We start from the raw sequence: 14,923 nt of genomic DNA on the forward strand, positions 1-14,923 counted from the left end.
TGTACAGTCTGTGTTAGCCATCCATCCACCAATTTTTCTGCCTTTTGCTTCGTTTATTTTCTTCATAGATCCTATCCAATCACCGTGCTGTGACTTTTCTGCACCAATCCCAACTGCCAATGAAATGTTACGGTAGGATGCCATTTTTAGCCGAGTACTGTGCTATGAAAGCAAGATGCCAGGAGACATTCAACGTTTTTTCAATTTCTGTGCTGAAGCCTCGACCGGATTCGTCCCCCGCGTCTACCAGAAGAAGAGATCCCCAGCCATGTATAAAATCAAGAAATGGTTATTTGCTGCCTACAAGTAAGCGCCGGACTAACGTGATTCCTTTGATGGAGCAGATATACTCTTATTCTATTTCAAGATTTTTTTGCAGATTTTCATACAAAATTGCTTTCAGAACAGACCATACGTCGATAACACACAGCTTTCAACTACAGACAAGACTACTCCTGGTGCAGGTTCATTCACACGCACACACAACACACACTCTTCCTGTTTATTTCTCGCTTGTCAATTGGAGTACGCCACAGGCCCTGGCTGCTCGAGTAACGACAAATATGCATACCTACGCAGTTTCTTTTTTTTTTTTTTAATCACAAAATTGCAAGGAATAATGAAACAATTTGCCAACTTTATCTAAACAAAGTTACGACAAAATCAATTCGATAACTCATCAACGAGGTTGCTTGGATAGAAGATCATTTGAAAAAAAAGAATTTAAATTATTACGATAATACTTTTTGTAACGTGACGTATGTGAGATAAAAAAATTAAAATTATGTTTGTAATGCAAGTAAATTTTTTTTTTTTATAAATGATTGACCAACTGACTTACACTGGGTAAGATACTATATACTAGCTGCATAAAGCTTAGTGTAGTTTTCTTTTGAGACAAATTATCTAAGATTTGTATCAGCATGTATTCTGGATACGAAATTATATCAAATTTTATTTTATTTACATCAGAAACACGCTTTTAACTCTTTTTGGTTTATGTTCCCAACTGTCTTTTTTATTTTATAATAACTATTTCAAATAATAGCCTAAATGATATTTCAAATAATACTCCAAATAAGAAAAAAAAAATGTTCAAAACGTCCCTCACATTTCTATAAATAAAATTTTACATCCTTTACTTTTAAAAAGGTGGCATTACATCTCTTACAAAATCAAGTTGGTAAAATTTGGCAATTAAGGTGAGATTACGCCTCGTATAAGTCAAAGTTCGTTATTGCAAAAAAGATTGCCAAATGCACATGATAATTTATTTTCTTGCAAATATTTCAACTCTTTTTTTTTTTTTTTTTTGGCAGCACATAACTCAGTAAAATGGATTCGAGAATTAGATTCTAGTAATTAGTTCCCTAGAGTCCCATGGTCATAGCAGTTAATGGCATTCAGATTGGCTCTATGAGAGTTGAGCAGTGCAATTGTCCGATAATTAATGAGTTATGGCTCTATCAGGCAGGGGAGATAGATGGACCGAACAGCATTGCTCCAGCAGCCTAAAGTATTTTCTATCAAACTTTTTTTCCACCTGTCTATGCTGCAACAACCTAAACTATTTGTCCCGGGATTGCTCCTCCTTTTTGCCCTAAATAGAAAATCTCAAGGATTTCCGTTCATGAATACGTGTTCGTTTGGCTTGAAGCTTATTTAGAAAAATGACTTTTTTTTTGTTTGGTGTTTTTTTTTTTTTTTAATGATGTGATGTATGAAAAAATAAAAAAAGTTTTTGGAGCGTACATTCAATTCTGTTTTCCTACTTTTGGGAGATACAAATAGAGTGAGTGAAAGAATAACTCAATTGGACTCTATTTTTCTCATTTTCACTTTTGCCAAACGTTATTGCAGCAGCGACTTTGAAACACCGCTTGTGAATGGTATAAATGATTGATTCAACCAATTTTAGTATCTTATTTCTTAATATTGGATAGACGCAGCCAAGAACACTTGTGTATTTTCGTATGGTCCAATAATTGATGATTAATTGACACAATTAGTAATAGTTTAGGGGACGGAAATGAAACAAGAGCAAACTTTAGGGAGCAAAGTGCATTTTAGCTTCTCAATAAGAAATGAAAGTCAGCTGCCAACAACCAGAAAATAGTAGTGTCCTGGATAACATCTTGCATCAAGGTGTGGGGTAGGTCAATTAATTGTGTACAAGATGTTAATTGGTAAAGATTTATTACTCGTTCTGATTTTCTGAACCGGATTCGCAGGATTGTTTGGGAGTGTGATTGGTGGGTGGGTCTATATTGGATTGAATTATAAAGATACAATAATTTAGATTGCACACATAATATATACTTGATTTTAAAAAGTAGACAATGGGTAGTAAGGGTTGGCTACTAGTCCTTTTCTTTCTGATGTGGAGGTTTCTCTAAACAAAAGTAGCGTCACTCCGTCTCGTTTTTCTATTTCAATCATGCTTTCACCCTATATCTATCGTTTGTTCTTTTAGATTCCCCTTGCATCTTTCTTTCCCACAGCCTTTTATTCTTCTCTCTTTTTTCCTCCCTGTTAGTTTCCGATTGCAGCCAAAGAGATAAGTACTTTTTTTTTTTTTCCATCCTTTTCAAACAGATGAGCAATGAGAATTGTCCAAAAAGGAAAGGGGCCGGGGGGGAGAGGCAGAATGCAATAGATCCTGACCATGTAAACCTGCTGTTTCCTCTCACTATCTAGACTCATTAAATTCATTCATGACGAAGGGCCATTTAGGTTTTACAAACGAGACTGCTGATGATAAATGCAGGATGAGTTGAACCGTGTACAGAAACAGTGCAAGAAAGGCAAGACTCGGGATGTTTCTGAACTCTTTTGAGATTCCCATAAACTTTTACCAGGGTGAAGGTTCGAACTCGTACCCCAGAAACGCAATCAGCTGGTACAAAAATATCGAGTTAAAAGGACCGAATCCTGACTCTAACGATGTTGGAAACGAACACTTTACAAGCAAGCAAGCCTTGCCGTCGAGGATCCGTAAGTTTGGATTTTTTAAACACCCAAAGGGGCAAAATCAAGAACCTAAAACCTGAAAAAGGAAATGTTAGATCGATCAGTAAGTAGGACATAAAGAAGGCACCTGAAAGCTGAAAGTAAAGTGCTCTTATGTATCAAATGCCAGACCCACGTGTGCTTAACTACAAGTAGATTTCATGGCCCTTGCTTGGGTGTGGTATCCCAGCATCTGAAGCGTCCAGTTAAATGGGGGACCAAAGAAGAACAGTACATCAAGTAAGTACCAGTCTACCACTACCTGGAGCCCGAAGACAGTTTACTCATAGTTATTTGAGTGCTGTTCCCGTCCCTATTGTCATATTGTGTTTATATGCACATAGCGCTGTCGCTTCCATTTGAAAACCCTGAAACTAATGTTCTTTATGTAGCGAAGCACAAACATTGGGGTAGACCCCTGACCAACTAAGAGGGATACAAAACACTCTTTAACATGGACTGAGAGAAAAACAGAATGAATCATAAGTGTTCTAGTAGTACCTACTAGTGCCTACAGTCCCAGAATACAATCAAATTCCAAGGCCACTTTAGCAGGTTCAATTCTCTAAGACTTCTGCCAGGAGTATCTTGGGATCAGGATGTTGAGTAGGTACCATTTCTGTCAATTTTATAGATGGTGTTAAAAATCATGCGGAGTTTTCCTAAAGGGCGAAAAACATGATAATAAATTACTCATTATTTGATAGCCTATGCCCTTGGCTTATCAGCATTTGCTCTTGGCATGGATTCCTACAAGAATGTGTAATGTTGTGAAATGGCAAAAAATAGAACAGACATTATTATTGATTTGTAGACATGCATATTTGAACAATTACACATACCTCAACGATGAGAGAAGCCCAACCCCACTCACCGCAGGACATCGACCAGTATGAAGAATGCCATAGTTATACACTAGACAATAGAAGAAAAAGGATGGAGAAGTACCACTGGTCTATATCCTAGCTCCTTCCGGATATTGTCTTGGTTGCCATGAAAAAACATAAGGGCTATCTATGTACCCAAAACAAAAAGAAACAACTAAATAGGGAAAATCAGCATGACAGACGTAATGCAAGAGGAGAAAGCCGGAAACGAAGTGTTGGCAGCAAGAGAATGAAACACACTAATTAATATATATATATGCGCCTTTATGTTTTGTTTTTTTGGGCAAAATAATGCATGCGTACTTTAGCTGCCTCGTTCTAAAATTTTAACTTAAAAGCACAATTGATCAAAATAATTTCCACCGACCGACGTTCCTTCTTGAAGTTTTAGTGCAATGAGAAATTCGAGATAGCCTCGTAGTCGCAATTAGAAGGCACACAATTAGTCTAGAAAATGGGGGGAAATTTTTATATTAAAAAAAAAAAATTGGAAATGACGTACTGCTGGTAGTAATAAAATTTGCTATACTGTCGTCGTGGTAACAACCACAGTAGTAGGAGTACCTCCAGGCCCGCCACCACTACCACCATCACCTCCTCCTCCTCCTACATCCCCACCGCCACTACTACTAGCTCCAACATCACTCGCAGCCACCGACACAGCGGGCACGGCCGTAGCAGCCGGCCTTTTTCGTTTCTTCTTCTCGTAAGGTATCCCTCTAGCCTTGGCCTGGCTTTCCCTTACTTCCCTGAGATAAATCCTAACAGCTCTAGCACCAAAAGGGTTGGATTCGGGTCTTCCACCGTTTTCTTCGTAGGCAGCTCTAAGGCGTCCGATGAGGGCATCAAGACTGCCCCAAGCTTGCTTGAGCGGGCACTGGCATGGGGCTGGTGGATTAGGGTGCCCGAAATAAGGGCACCCGGCCACGTGCACCTTAGTTTTTCCGAACTGATCCAAGTACTTCAAGAACTCGATCACGTGCGCTCCGCTACACCGAGCTAGTGTCAGTGGCGGCTTGTGGTTCCTGAGGTACTGCAGGAAAGTGTTCCAATCTCGCCGCTTTTGCGACTCGTAACGACTGGGTGGCGCAGCCGTTGACCCGCCTACACCTTCGGCGCTACCACTCCCGCTGGCTGATGATGGCCCGGCCTCTCCTCCCCCGCTCAAGTCCGGTCCTCCAGACGCTGAATCCATCCACCAAAAAGACCCAGAATCTAAGAAATGATGATCTGTGGCGAAGGCCACCTTAAGATTGCAGGATGATGATGTGGGTAGGGTTTTGAACTCTTCTTGAATTTGATAGAAGGATCATGTGTGGATGATGCATATAGCCCTTCTTTCTTTTTCTATCCGCAGAAGATGTAACAGAAGCGAGTATTTGATTGGTTTTGCACACACAATAATGTAGAGTGGTGGCAGCGGTGGTGATGGTGAATGTTTCTTGGTTTCCTTCCTATTCCGTGCGTCAAGTATATTAGTAGTACTTGTTTTTCTTGCGTGAGCAATGGAAATTTTCTGTATTTAGAGCTTATGCTGATGGAGTTTGGAGGGGTATTTCTTTTCTTAGATAAACAGAAAATTCGTACTTTGTTTTTGACATGTGAGAAGGAGAGCGTTTTCGGGGAAGAAATAAGAGAAGAAAGGGGGCAGAGAAGGGGGGCAGAAGAAGTAAAATGATGGGACGCAAAAAAGGAAATGAATGAATGAGAGAAGTGAATTGGCAAAGTGTGAAAAACTAGTCCTACGGATGAGGAAAGAGTGTAAAAAAGGGGGCGAGACTCCTCTGGTCCTCTCCCTTGTCCAAAACCGAGAGAGAGAGAGAGAGAGAGCTCAGCTTATTAGTTAGGCTGCTGCTACAATGCTATTGAATACAGTTTTGATAGATAGTCTAGAGGGAGAGAGAGGACTACTGCTTGTGCTGAGATGGTGTGACTTGAGAGAGAGAGAGAGAGAGAGACACAGAGAATCCGAAGGGGAAAATGGTAATGCTAGAATTCACGTGGTGGCCCCTCATAGTGGTGACAGGTTTACTATTCAAACATTGGCGGCCCCTCCACACTCACACAGACACAAACCCTCCCTCTCTTCTTGTATTTGCGCCCTAGCCTACATTACGGTACTAGACTATATACGTCTCATTCGTACTGTTTTCTGTATTTCATTTCTGCGTCACTGTGGGTACACGCAACAGTAAATTCACATCATGCCCACGTGACAGTCGCAAATCCTCAATTCTGCGGACAAACACTTACAAGTTGACTCAATTAAAAAGAAGTGCTGCTATGATTTCATTTTGAGAGCATACTCTGACTTTCGCAGGACGGATAGCGGTGATCAGAATCGAATCCATTGGAGCACTCTTTACTTTAGAAGGCATTTCAGTCCACGGATTGGACTATTATATGGTCAATTCACGCCATAATAAATTTGATCGAATTTCAAGAGAGAACTTGTTTAATTATTTTAATGAATTTAAATTTATGTTTAAAATTGACTTATTTATGTATCGAGTCAAACTCAGACAAAATTTTATTGAACCGAACTCAATTCGAGCTCGAGTTGTTTTTTTTTTAGTTTTTACCTGTAAATTCTAATTTTGTATTAATCGAGTGAAACTCCAATCGAACTTCAAAGTTTACCAGACACAAAAAATATTATTCAAATTTAATTTGATTAGTTAGTAAACCAAATTCGAACAAGTTTTTACTGAACCGTATTCAATTCAAATATCGAATAGATTAATTCATGTTTTAACTATAGATATACTTGGAACGTCTTTGATGAATTTAAAGTTTAATCTAAATTTACAAAATAAATTTGCACGTCATTGGGAGCCCTAAATTAAATTGGCTACCTTTTCATTTTAACATATCGAACAAAAGTCCTATCTAGTCTTTCGTTCACCTGCGAGACGGCATTTGTTGTTGTATGTAGAAAGTTTACGAGGTCAATTTTAAACCATTGTAACCATTAATATTCATGTGCATCTAAACGAATGATGTTCATTCACGTACATCTAAATGGATGATGTTAAGATTCCTTTAGGAAAACTTATAAATCAATAAACTAGAAAAGGGAAAAAAAAAAAAAAAAAAAAACCCTCAGAGTATCTAGATACTCAAATATGTCTATCATCTGATAGTTCAAAAGGAAGTAACCATTAATTTGTTAGAAACTTTCTTTTCTCCTAATTTATTGCCACTCAAACATTGACTTGAGAGAGAGATATTACCTAATTGAACTTTAAAAGTTCAAGGAACTATTTTTCAAATTCTTACAAGCTACATTCATTTTTATATTAAGCTACATACCATGCTGTTGGCCCAGTACTTGTCAAAAGTTTAATGTAATGTATCTACTTGTCAACAAAAAAAAAAAAAAAAAGAAAAAGGCCTACCGGTTAAGATATTATCAGTTTTCAACCTAATGATGATATTGCATATTCGAAACGACAAGAATCTTACACACTTAAAGGGTGAAAGGTACTGTCAAAAAACAAAGTCGATTTTTTTACCCAAAAATAGGAGAATTAAAAAAGAAGAATAAGAAGAATCAATAGTGATTTTTCACTTACCCTCTTCATACTTAGATAGATTTAAATCATTATCTCTGAGGATGGGAAAAAAAATTAACCAACCACTATAGTAGAATGAAAGTTGAGAGATACTGTCCCATGGAGTGTATAATAATGTCTCTGTCATTTTGGATTACCAGAACTTTCAGAACAAAATGTTGATTTTAAGAATGTAAATGAAATCCTATACATATGTCGCACTGCTCATTTTTAATTGGCCCTTAAATTAATCCTGCTGAATCAAAGGCACGGTGATCAGTATTATATCTTGTACGGCTTCCATAGCTGTGCTTGGATTGCAGCTTATACGGAATGGTTTAATGTCCTGCATGGGAGAAGTTGGATTCCTGGATTTGGATGGATGGCTGGCTGGATGCGAGTAAGTGTGCGATGGTGTCTCATAATTGGATAAAGTTTGCTAGCATACTTCTGCCAAATGCAATTCTAGTCAAAGATTTCCGAGTGCCCGATTTTAATGCGCTACATTGCTGTCCACCAAATTTATGAGGAATATATTGTGGATCCAAAGCATTTCTATGGACCATCTTACACTCAACTTTTTCTTCCCCCAAACAAAAAAGAATAAATAAACCAATAGCCATTTAGGTTGGCGGCTATCCCTAAAGATTTTAAATTTTTGTAGGGTGTAAGATCAAGAATTCAAACCTCGTTTTCCATCACTTGTCACAATATGTGATTTTCTTAAATTCATACAGGTAATCTGATAGTGGTTCAATCCCTGTATCGGTTACCTCATAGGTCCAATTAGACCTTCCGTATTAGATTATGTTAGAGTAGGAATAGGTTTAGTATAGATAAACGAGGAATGACAAAAAAAAAAGGGTTATTATCACTTTATTCTCTTAAACTATATCACTACTATCAATTTACTCCGTAACGTTATCTTTTGATTACTTCACCTCCATAAATAATTCAACTCAATATATTACGAAATTTTGGACAAAAATATCCTTTTATTCTATAGCATTACTACATTATTGTTATCACTTTATCCCTTAAATTATAATGATATAATCACTGTAATCCCTAACATTATTTTCTAGACATTTTACCTCATCATTAATCAAACTAGTATGGTAAAATTTTTTTAAATGTATTTACCCTTTTTTATATATAATGAAAAATAAAAGGTTGGAATGGTTAGTCTTCTTTTTTTTCACTTTAAGAGATCCAAAAACATAAAAATAAAACGATTTTTTTCAAATTTCTTTTTCACATTTATTAATACTAGGAAATGAAAAAGAAATATGAAATAAGGAGATAAAAAATTAGAATTTACAAAGAAAGAAAATAAAGAAAAGTCTAACATTATCGTATTACTTAAGATTGTCGGAATTAGGATTGGAATTTTGTGATAAACAGAAAAGTAAAATAATTTTAATATAATAAAAATATTAAATTTTTTCTTATTTGTATTTAAAAAAAAAAAAGAATTGAGCTCTCTCTCTCTCTCTTTCTCATTCCCTCTCCACCTCCCCATCTTTATATTTTTTCAATATTAATAAGATTGTCAAAAAGAAATAGATTAATCATTTGATTTTTTTTCTTAATACTAAAAAGGAGAAGAGTCACTCTAAATTTTCTATTATTTTTATTATACAAAGAGGAGGGCACTCTTTTTTTAAAATTTTTTAACTTGCTAAGTTGGTTTAATGGTGGGATAAATTATTTTAAAAATAACTATAGGGGATAAATTGATAATGAGACTATAGTCTATAGGGCTAAACATGTCTTTTCACTATAATTAACAAATTCCGTTAAGTTTAACCGTTAGTGTTAGAGGTAAAGTGACTAAAATATAACGTTAAGGGAAAAATTAATAGTGATACTAAAAGTTAAAGGGTAAAGTGATAATAATCTAAAAAAAGGAATAAATAAATAAAACTAACTCAGCCTTTTCTTCTTCCCTGTTTCTTTTTTTCATTAATTTGTTTTGGTGTCAAGACCAAATTACATTTGTGTTTGAATAAGATATTATTTAAAATATTTTTAAGAATAATTATTGTAGCACTTTTTATGATATAACATGTGTGTGATAAAAAAAATGTAATTGAGAAGACAAAAATGTCCGTTAGGAAATGTATTTGTGATGCAAGTAAATCATTTTTTGATAAATAATTCCTATCCAAATTTATATGTGCATTGGCTTGAACTGCTAGTGCCTGATCCTCTTACGTGGGAAGCAAGAGATGGGATGACCCGCTACAATGGAAAGTAGACGGGTAAAAAGCTACGGGAGCCATTGGAAACAAAAACAGGGAAGACTACATTCAAGGATTGTTGGCAATGATGGGAGTCGGTTCAATGGTCCGGAGAATTTTTTAAAATTTTTTTTTGGTTGTCAGATTTAAAATTAAACTTTTATTTTTGACAATTGAGGGTCGAAGGATTTGGAGACGGGGGAGGGTTTTTTTTTTTAAAAAAAAAAAAAAAAGATTGTTGGCATTTGGGAACAATTCCGGACTTGATTGATAGACATGACCTATTGAGTACAGAAATGATGCGTTTGAGGTTATATATGCTCTACTACTACTACTACTTCATGGATATTCATCCATCGTCCCAAAATAGAATCGTGTGAATGTGGTTGGCCCTAATCCATCAATGGAAATGCCCACATAATAGATAATGCTTACAAGTACACTTGATAGAAATTTTATTTTATTTTATTTTTTATTGAGAAAGGGGAAAAAAAAGAAAAGAAAGAGAAGCAGAGAAGAGGAGATGATTGGGCGTATGTCAACCTGTTGGCAGCTGGATATTATACGGTAGGCATTTCCTTAGCCTTCAATAACAGAAAATTCAAAAAGAAAAGAAAGAGAGAATCAAATCTATCAATTTGCGAATTGCCAAAAAAAAGAAAAAACAACTTTCGTTAGAATCAAATCTCGTGCAAAAATTTATTTTCGTGGCCCTCTAATTGTGACAGGTTCCATATCTTATTTACTTTCGCTTTTTGTTTTTTTTTTTTTTTCATGATCAAGATTCGCCATTAAGCAAGGCATGCTTTATTTGTATTTCTTCTTCCCTCCTGTTCCCGTAGAAGTGGATGCTATAATTTCCTTACTTTAGTGTTTCTTCGAGTGCGGTGAAATTTGAGGTCTGAATGAATTGGGAGCAACGCCAGTGGACTTGACCTCTTTCAATTCAATTCGTGGGCCGTTTCGCAGCAATCGTACGCTGGTGATACGGTCACGGTGACAGAAACTTACCTGAGGCTCAGAATTTTATGCTGCAAGCAGCGTGCAAATTTTACTGCAGCGTTACAGAACGTCGACTGCGGCGAAATTCTGCATTAATTAACTAGTACTGGATTGATCATTGTATAGACAAGTGAGAGACCTCCTAAATAATTTAAATAATTAGAGAGATTTTAAAAAAATTTAAATCTTTTATCAAATCCATCGATCCGAACACAGCATTAAAAGAACACATTATTCATAATCAAGTAGAAAATTTGAACCAAGCTTTACTCGTATCAATAAGAATTATTCACGAACGGACAGAGTAATATGCGATTTAAAGAAAAAATATATGATCCTGCAAAAAATGGGATAAAATGAGCTTAAAAGGAAATATGAAACTTTTTTTTTTTTTTTTTTTTACACTTTCTCTTAGTGATTTACTAAAATAAATCCTACCAAAGATTAAATCTTCTACTGCTAAACAAATATACGACGAGTAGTTGATGCAGGAGAGACCGTACAAAATCCCAGACCGTCGTCGCAAACAAACGAGCAGTACAGTATACAGGTTCTTGATTTCTGCCACTGTCCCTTCCTCAATCAGTGATAAAAAAAAAAAAAAATTGCAATGGCTTCCAAGGAAACAGGCAGGTGACCATAAAGTTGCTCTCTCTCTCTGCTTTCTTGAATGGGTGAAAAAAGCTCTGGGAGCAGCGAGACCCTTTGGGTAGGGGTAGGGGGGATTGGGGAGGAGGGGGTGGGGTCAGAGGAGCAGTGTGGCCCAATGAAATTTTTGCAGTGGGATTCGAAATGTCAGCACTCAGCACTCACAGACTTGAATGAGTGAAGGAGAAAATATTTAATAAAAGATGGACAAAGGAACGGGTGGGCAGTGAGTATTGGGGGATGAGGCTTTTCGTGTGAATCTTATTATAACCTCTGCCCCCCAAATTCATTCGCCCATCTCAGGCCTACACTCTCTTCAATTATTTCCCACAAAATCCACAAAAGGGAATACGATGAGGAATTGCCTGTGTCCTCTACCGCCTTCTTTCTTACAGAACCACCGTTGTCGGGTACTCTTATTAGGAGGGATTGTCACACCGCTCGCAACAACTGGCAGTACAATATCTATCAGTAGTAGTACTAGTAGTATCTCCTCTTCTTTTTCTTTTTTATTTTGAAAAGGTATCTCCTTCTTAATTGGTTTCAAGATTCAAACTCTTCTGACACAAAGTACTTATAATTGCTCAAGTGATGCCCTGATGTAGATTGTACGTGTTACAAATGAATCATATAAGCTAATTTGCGATTAGTTCAGTCAAATGCCCAATTCCAACTAGAGTTTGATTGAAATCAAACTACTTAGTCCCCCTCGAGTTGATTTCAAACATCAAAATGCGTGGAAGTATGTCAAGCTTTTAGTGCTTTTTGTTTCATTTTTTTAATAATAAGTAATTACCTAAATCTTCATGAGACATCCACTCAAGTTTAAGCTTAATTTGAGCTCACTTTGTTTTCTCAAGTGAGCTCAAGCTCATTAAAATTCAGTCGAGTCGATCTCAATCATCGAGTTCAAATTTAATCAAATATCTTTGAGGTCGAACTCAAATATGCTAGTGTTTGACTTGACTCGATTCGTTGTCGCGTCTAGTCTAATTACACGTGCTCGGAGAGTTACTAGAAATCCATATGTACTAGATTTATGCAACTATATTCTTTGTTAGGGGTGGCAATTCGGATCCAAATCAGGTTGGCGGGTCGGGTTCGGGTCAACCCGTCAGAAAATCTGTTGACCCAAACCCGACCCGCCAACCCGTGACGGGTTAGGTATGCTGACTCGAACCCGAAAATTTCAGGTTGACGGGTCGACCCGAAATGACCCGAAACTTAATTTTAATTTATTAATTTATCACTGTAATTTCTAATAAAATCAATTTCTCACAAAACTAATTACATAATCAAGTAATAAAAATCTAAATAAATAATTCCAAACCAAATCTAAAATAAATTAAACACCATAAAAGTGTTTTATTCCAAACAAAATATAAAATAAATTAAAACAATATAAAAGTAAAAAATAATATAATATATTATTTGTCCAAATATAATAATTTCAACTTCACACAAATTAAATAAATTCATTTAGGATTAAGTAATTAATGCCTTTGAAAAAAAGAATAACTTAGTTTAGTTAGATATAATTATTTTTATATTTATTAAATTATTTTTAATTCGTAAACGGGTCATATCAGGTCACCACGGGTTGACCCGAAATCGACCTGTTTTCTTTTCGGGTTCATCGGGTCCAACCCGATTCTGACCCGAATTCCCGAAACCTCAACCCAAACCCATTAATTTTGTGTTAGGTTCGTGTCGTGTCGAAAATTGCCACCCCTACTCTTTGTGCATCAATGCATGTATATACATATGCAAAGAGATGCATAGAAATAGATTGCATTACTGTCACAAAAATAATTATTAGAGCCTATAACTTTGGAATATATTATTTGTTTTCTCAAGCATGCATTGGTCTAGCTCTAAATTTCTAATACGGAACAAGGCAAATCCGATCCTGCCGTTTGTTCCACCACAGTTCTAATCATTTCACCTTTTTATAGCATTACAGCTTTCTAATGATAAGCTTTGAGCCATCCAATTATGATCAAATCCAACTAATGTTTTCACTAAAAAGATACACGAGTACTTTAATACTACAATAATTATGGATTACTTACAATTGACTGTGTCATAAAAGATTGAGATGGTGGCTTCGTCGTACGACCTATTCAAAATTTTTTTTTTTTTTTTTTTGAAAGCAAAAGAAAGCGTATGAAATGCCTCTTCTCCCATAATTCTTCCCCGAATCGCAAAATGGAGACAACGGAGGCGTCAATTCCATAATCCCCACATAATCATTATTCTTCATATGATAATTAAATACATTATTCGTACATTTGAGATACATTTATGCCCGCCACCCCACCACCAACGATTCCTTTTGATTATCCATCCAATTAAGCACCGGCACTCTATCGCACCAAATTAGGCCCTATTGGATGGGTACATCCTATCCTAAGGAAGCACGTAACGTGTACTACTATTCTTCTTCACCGTAATGATTATCAATTTCATACACTAATTCTATTCCGCAAATCCCACATTCATTGATTAACAGCACTAATTTTATACTGAGAGGTGAAATACCTTCATTAAACGTAGTGTTAATATATATATATACACACACACACACATACATACACACACACATATAAATGTGTGTATACACCATGAGGGACGCTTAATGTATGAAAAGTAAAACAAGCTATTTTATTTTGTAGCATCATGCATGCGTGCCAAAAGAAAGGCATAACACTGCGGTGGAAGTAGATTATTATTTTTTTTAAAAAAAATATTGTAATAATTTTTTGAAATATACCCTCTGTTTGAATTCATTAGTTTTTCAAATACTATAAAAATATTTTAAAAAGTATTTTAAGAGGTACTCTAAAAAGTAATTTAATTTTTTTTAATATTAAAAAAAATATTTCAAAAAATATTTTAAAAACTCTTTTACTCTTAAATATCTCAAAATATACTCTAAAAACTCTATGTTACAGTAAAATTTTTTAAAAACACTTTAAAAAACAGGTAATCCAAACGGAGCGTTGTAACACTTTTTAAGATACTGTCACGGCTTAATTAAGCTCATACCCTTTAAAAGAATCATCCAATTATATGTACAACCCGTCTACCTACCGTAAAAAGAATCGATCCTTTTTTCTGCAAAAGAAAGAAAAGATCAATGAAACACTCTGCTATTGATTTGAGTAACATATAATTTCTTTACGCCGATGACTTCACTTTCAATAGCTAGCTTTATTATCAATCGCCTAAATATGGTAATTAATGGTTTGCGCAAAAGAACTGCTTATTGCAACTAGCAGACGATGGTGGAAGAAGAGTGTTCTCACGTCAAATGAAAAAAGAAGTGTGAGTATGATTAGACGTGTAGATTCCGAGTCTTGCAGGAATAGGGGAATTGGGACTTTGGAATTATTCATGAAATGACTTTTCAGCTGTGGCTCCATGACCAATTGAGCAACAACAGGCTATGGCCTATGGACTGTGTCTTCTAGTCCGTTAGGACAATGGGCGTTTGAGAAAGAATGTGGCATTAGTGGAAATCAAGATCCATAAAAACTAAGCATTGACGTTTTGGATGGGGATCTCATTACATATTATA

The 14,923-nt window shown here is 35.8% G+C and overlaps 1 protein-coding gene across 3 annotated transcripts; it reads right to left on the reverse strand.

Annotated features, from left to right (window-relative positions):
* Nucleotides 1–2,679: 2,679 nt before the first annotated feature.
* On the reverse strand, nt 2,680–5,730 carry LOC113752051 (protein LIGHT-DEPENDENT SHORT HYPOCOTYLS 6-like). 3 transcript variants are annotated; one of them, XR_003464869.1, is made up of 2 exons: nt 3,146–5,730; nt 2,680–3,046 (listed from the first exon to the last, which is right to left on the reverse strand). XR_003464869.1 is itself a non-coding variant. In XM_027296201.1 (2 exons), exon 1 carries the CDS (start codon nt 5,089–5,091, stop codon nt 4,420–4,422), a length of 672 nt encoding a protein of 223 aa, XP_027152002.1. In that variant the 5' UTR covers nt 5,092–5,730; the 3' UTR covers nt 2,680–3,046; nt 4,399–4,419. The 3 variants fall into 3 exon arrangements, 2 of the variants coding, with proteins under 2 accessions (XP_027152002.1, XP_027151997.1); XM_027296201.1 differs by having other exon boundaries at nt 4,399–5,730; XM_027296196.1 differs by having other exon boundaries at nt 2,680–3,628; nt 4,399–5,730.
* Between the last annotated feature and the right edge of the window lie 9,193 nt (nt 5,731–14,923).

The sequence above is a fragment of the Coffea eugenioides genome, chromosome 1, assembly GCF_003713205.1.
Source record: "Coffea eugenioides isolate CCC68of chromosome 1, Ceug_1.0, whole genome shotgun sequence".
NCBI classification, from domain to species: Eukaryota; Viridiplantae; Streptophyta; class Magnoliopsida; order Gentianales; family Rubiaceae; genus Coffea; species Coffea eugenioides.

Bases quoted from the DNA above. Each gene is read 5' to 3' on its own strand.
- LOC113752051 (XM_027296201.1), bottom strand. From the start codon at position 5,091: ATGGATTCAGCGTCTGGAGGACCGGACTTGAGCGGGGGAGGAGAGGCC.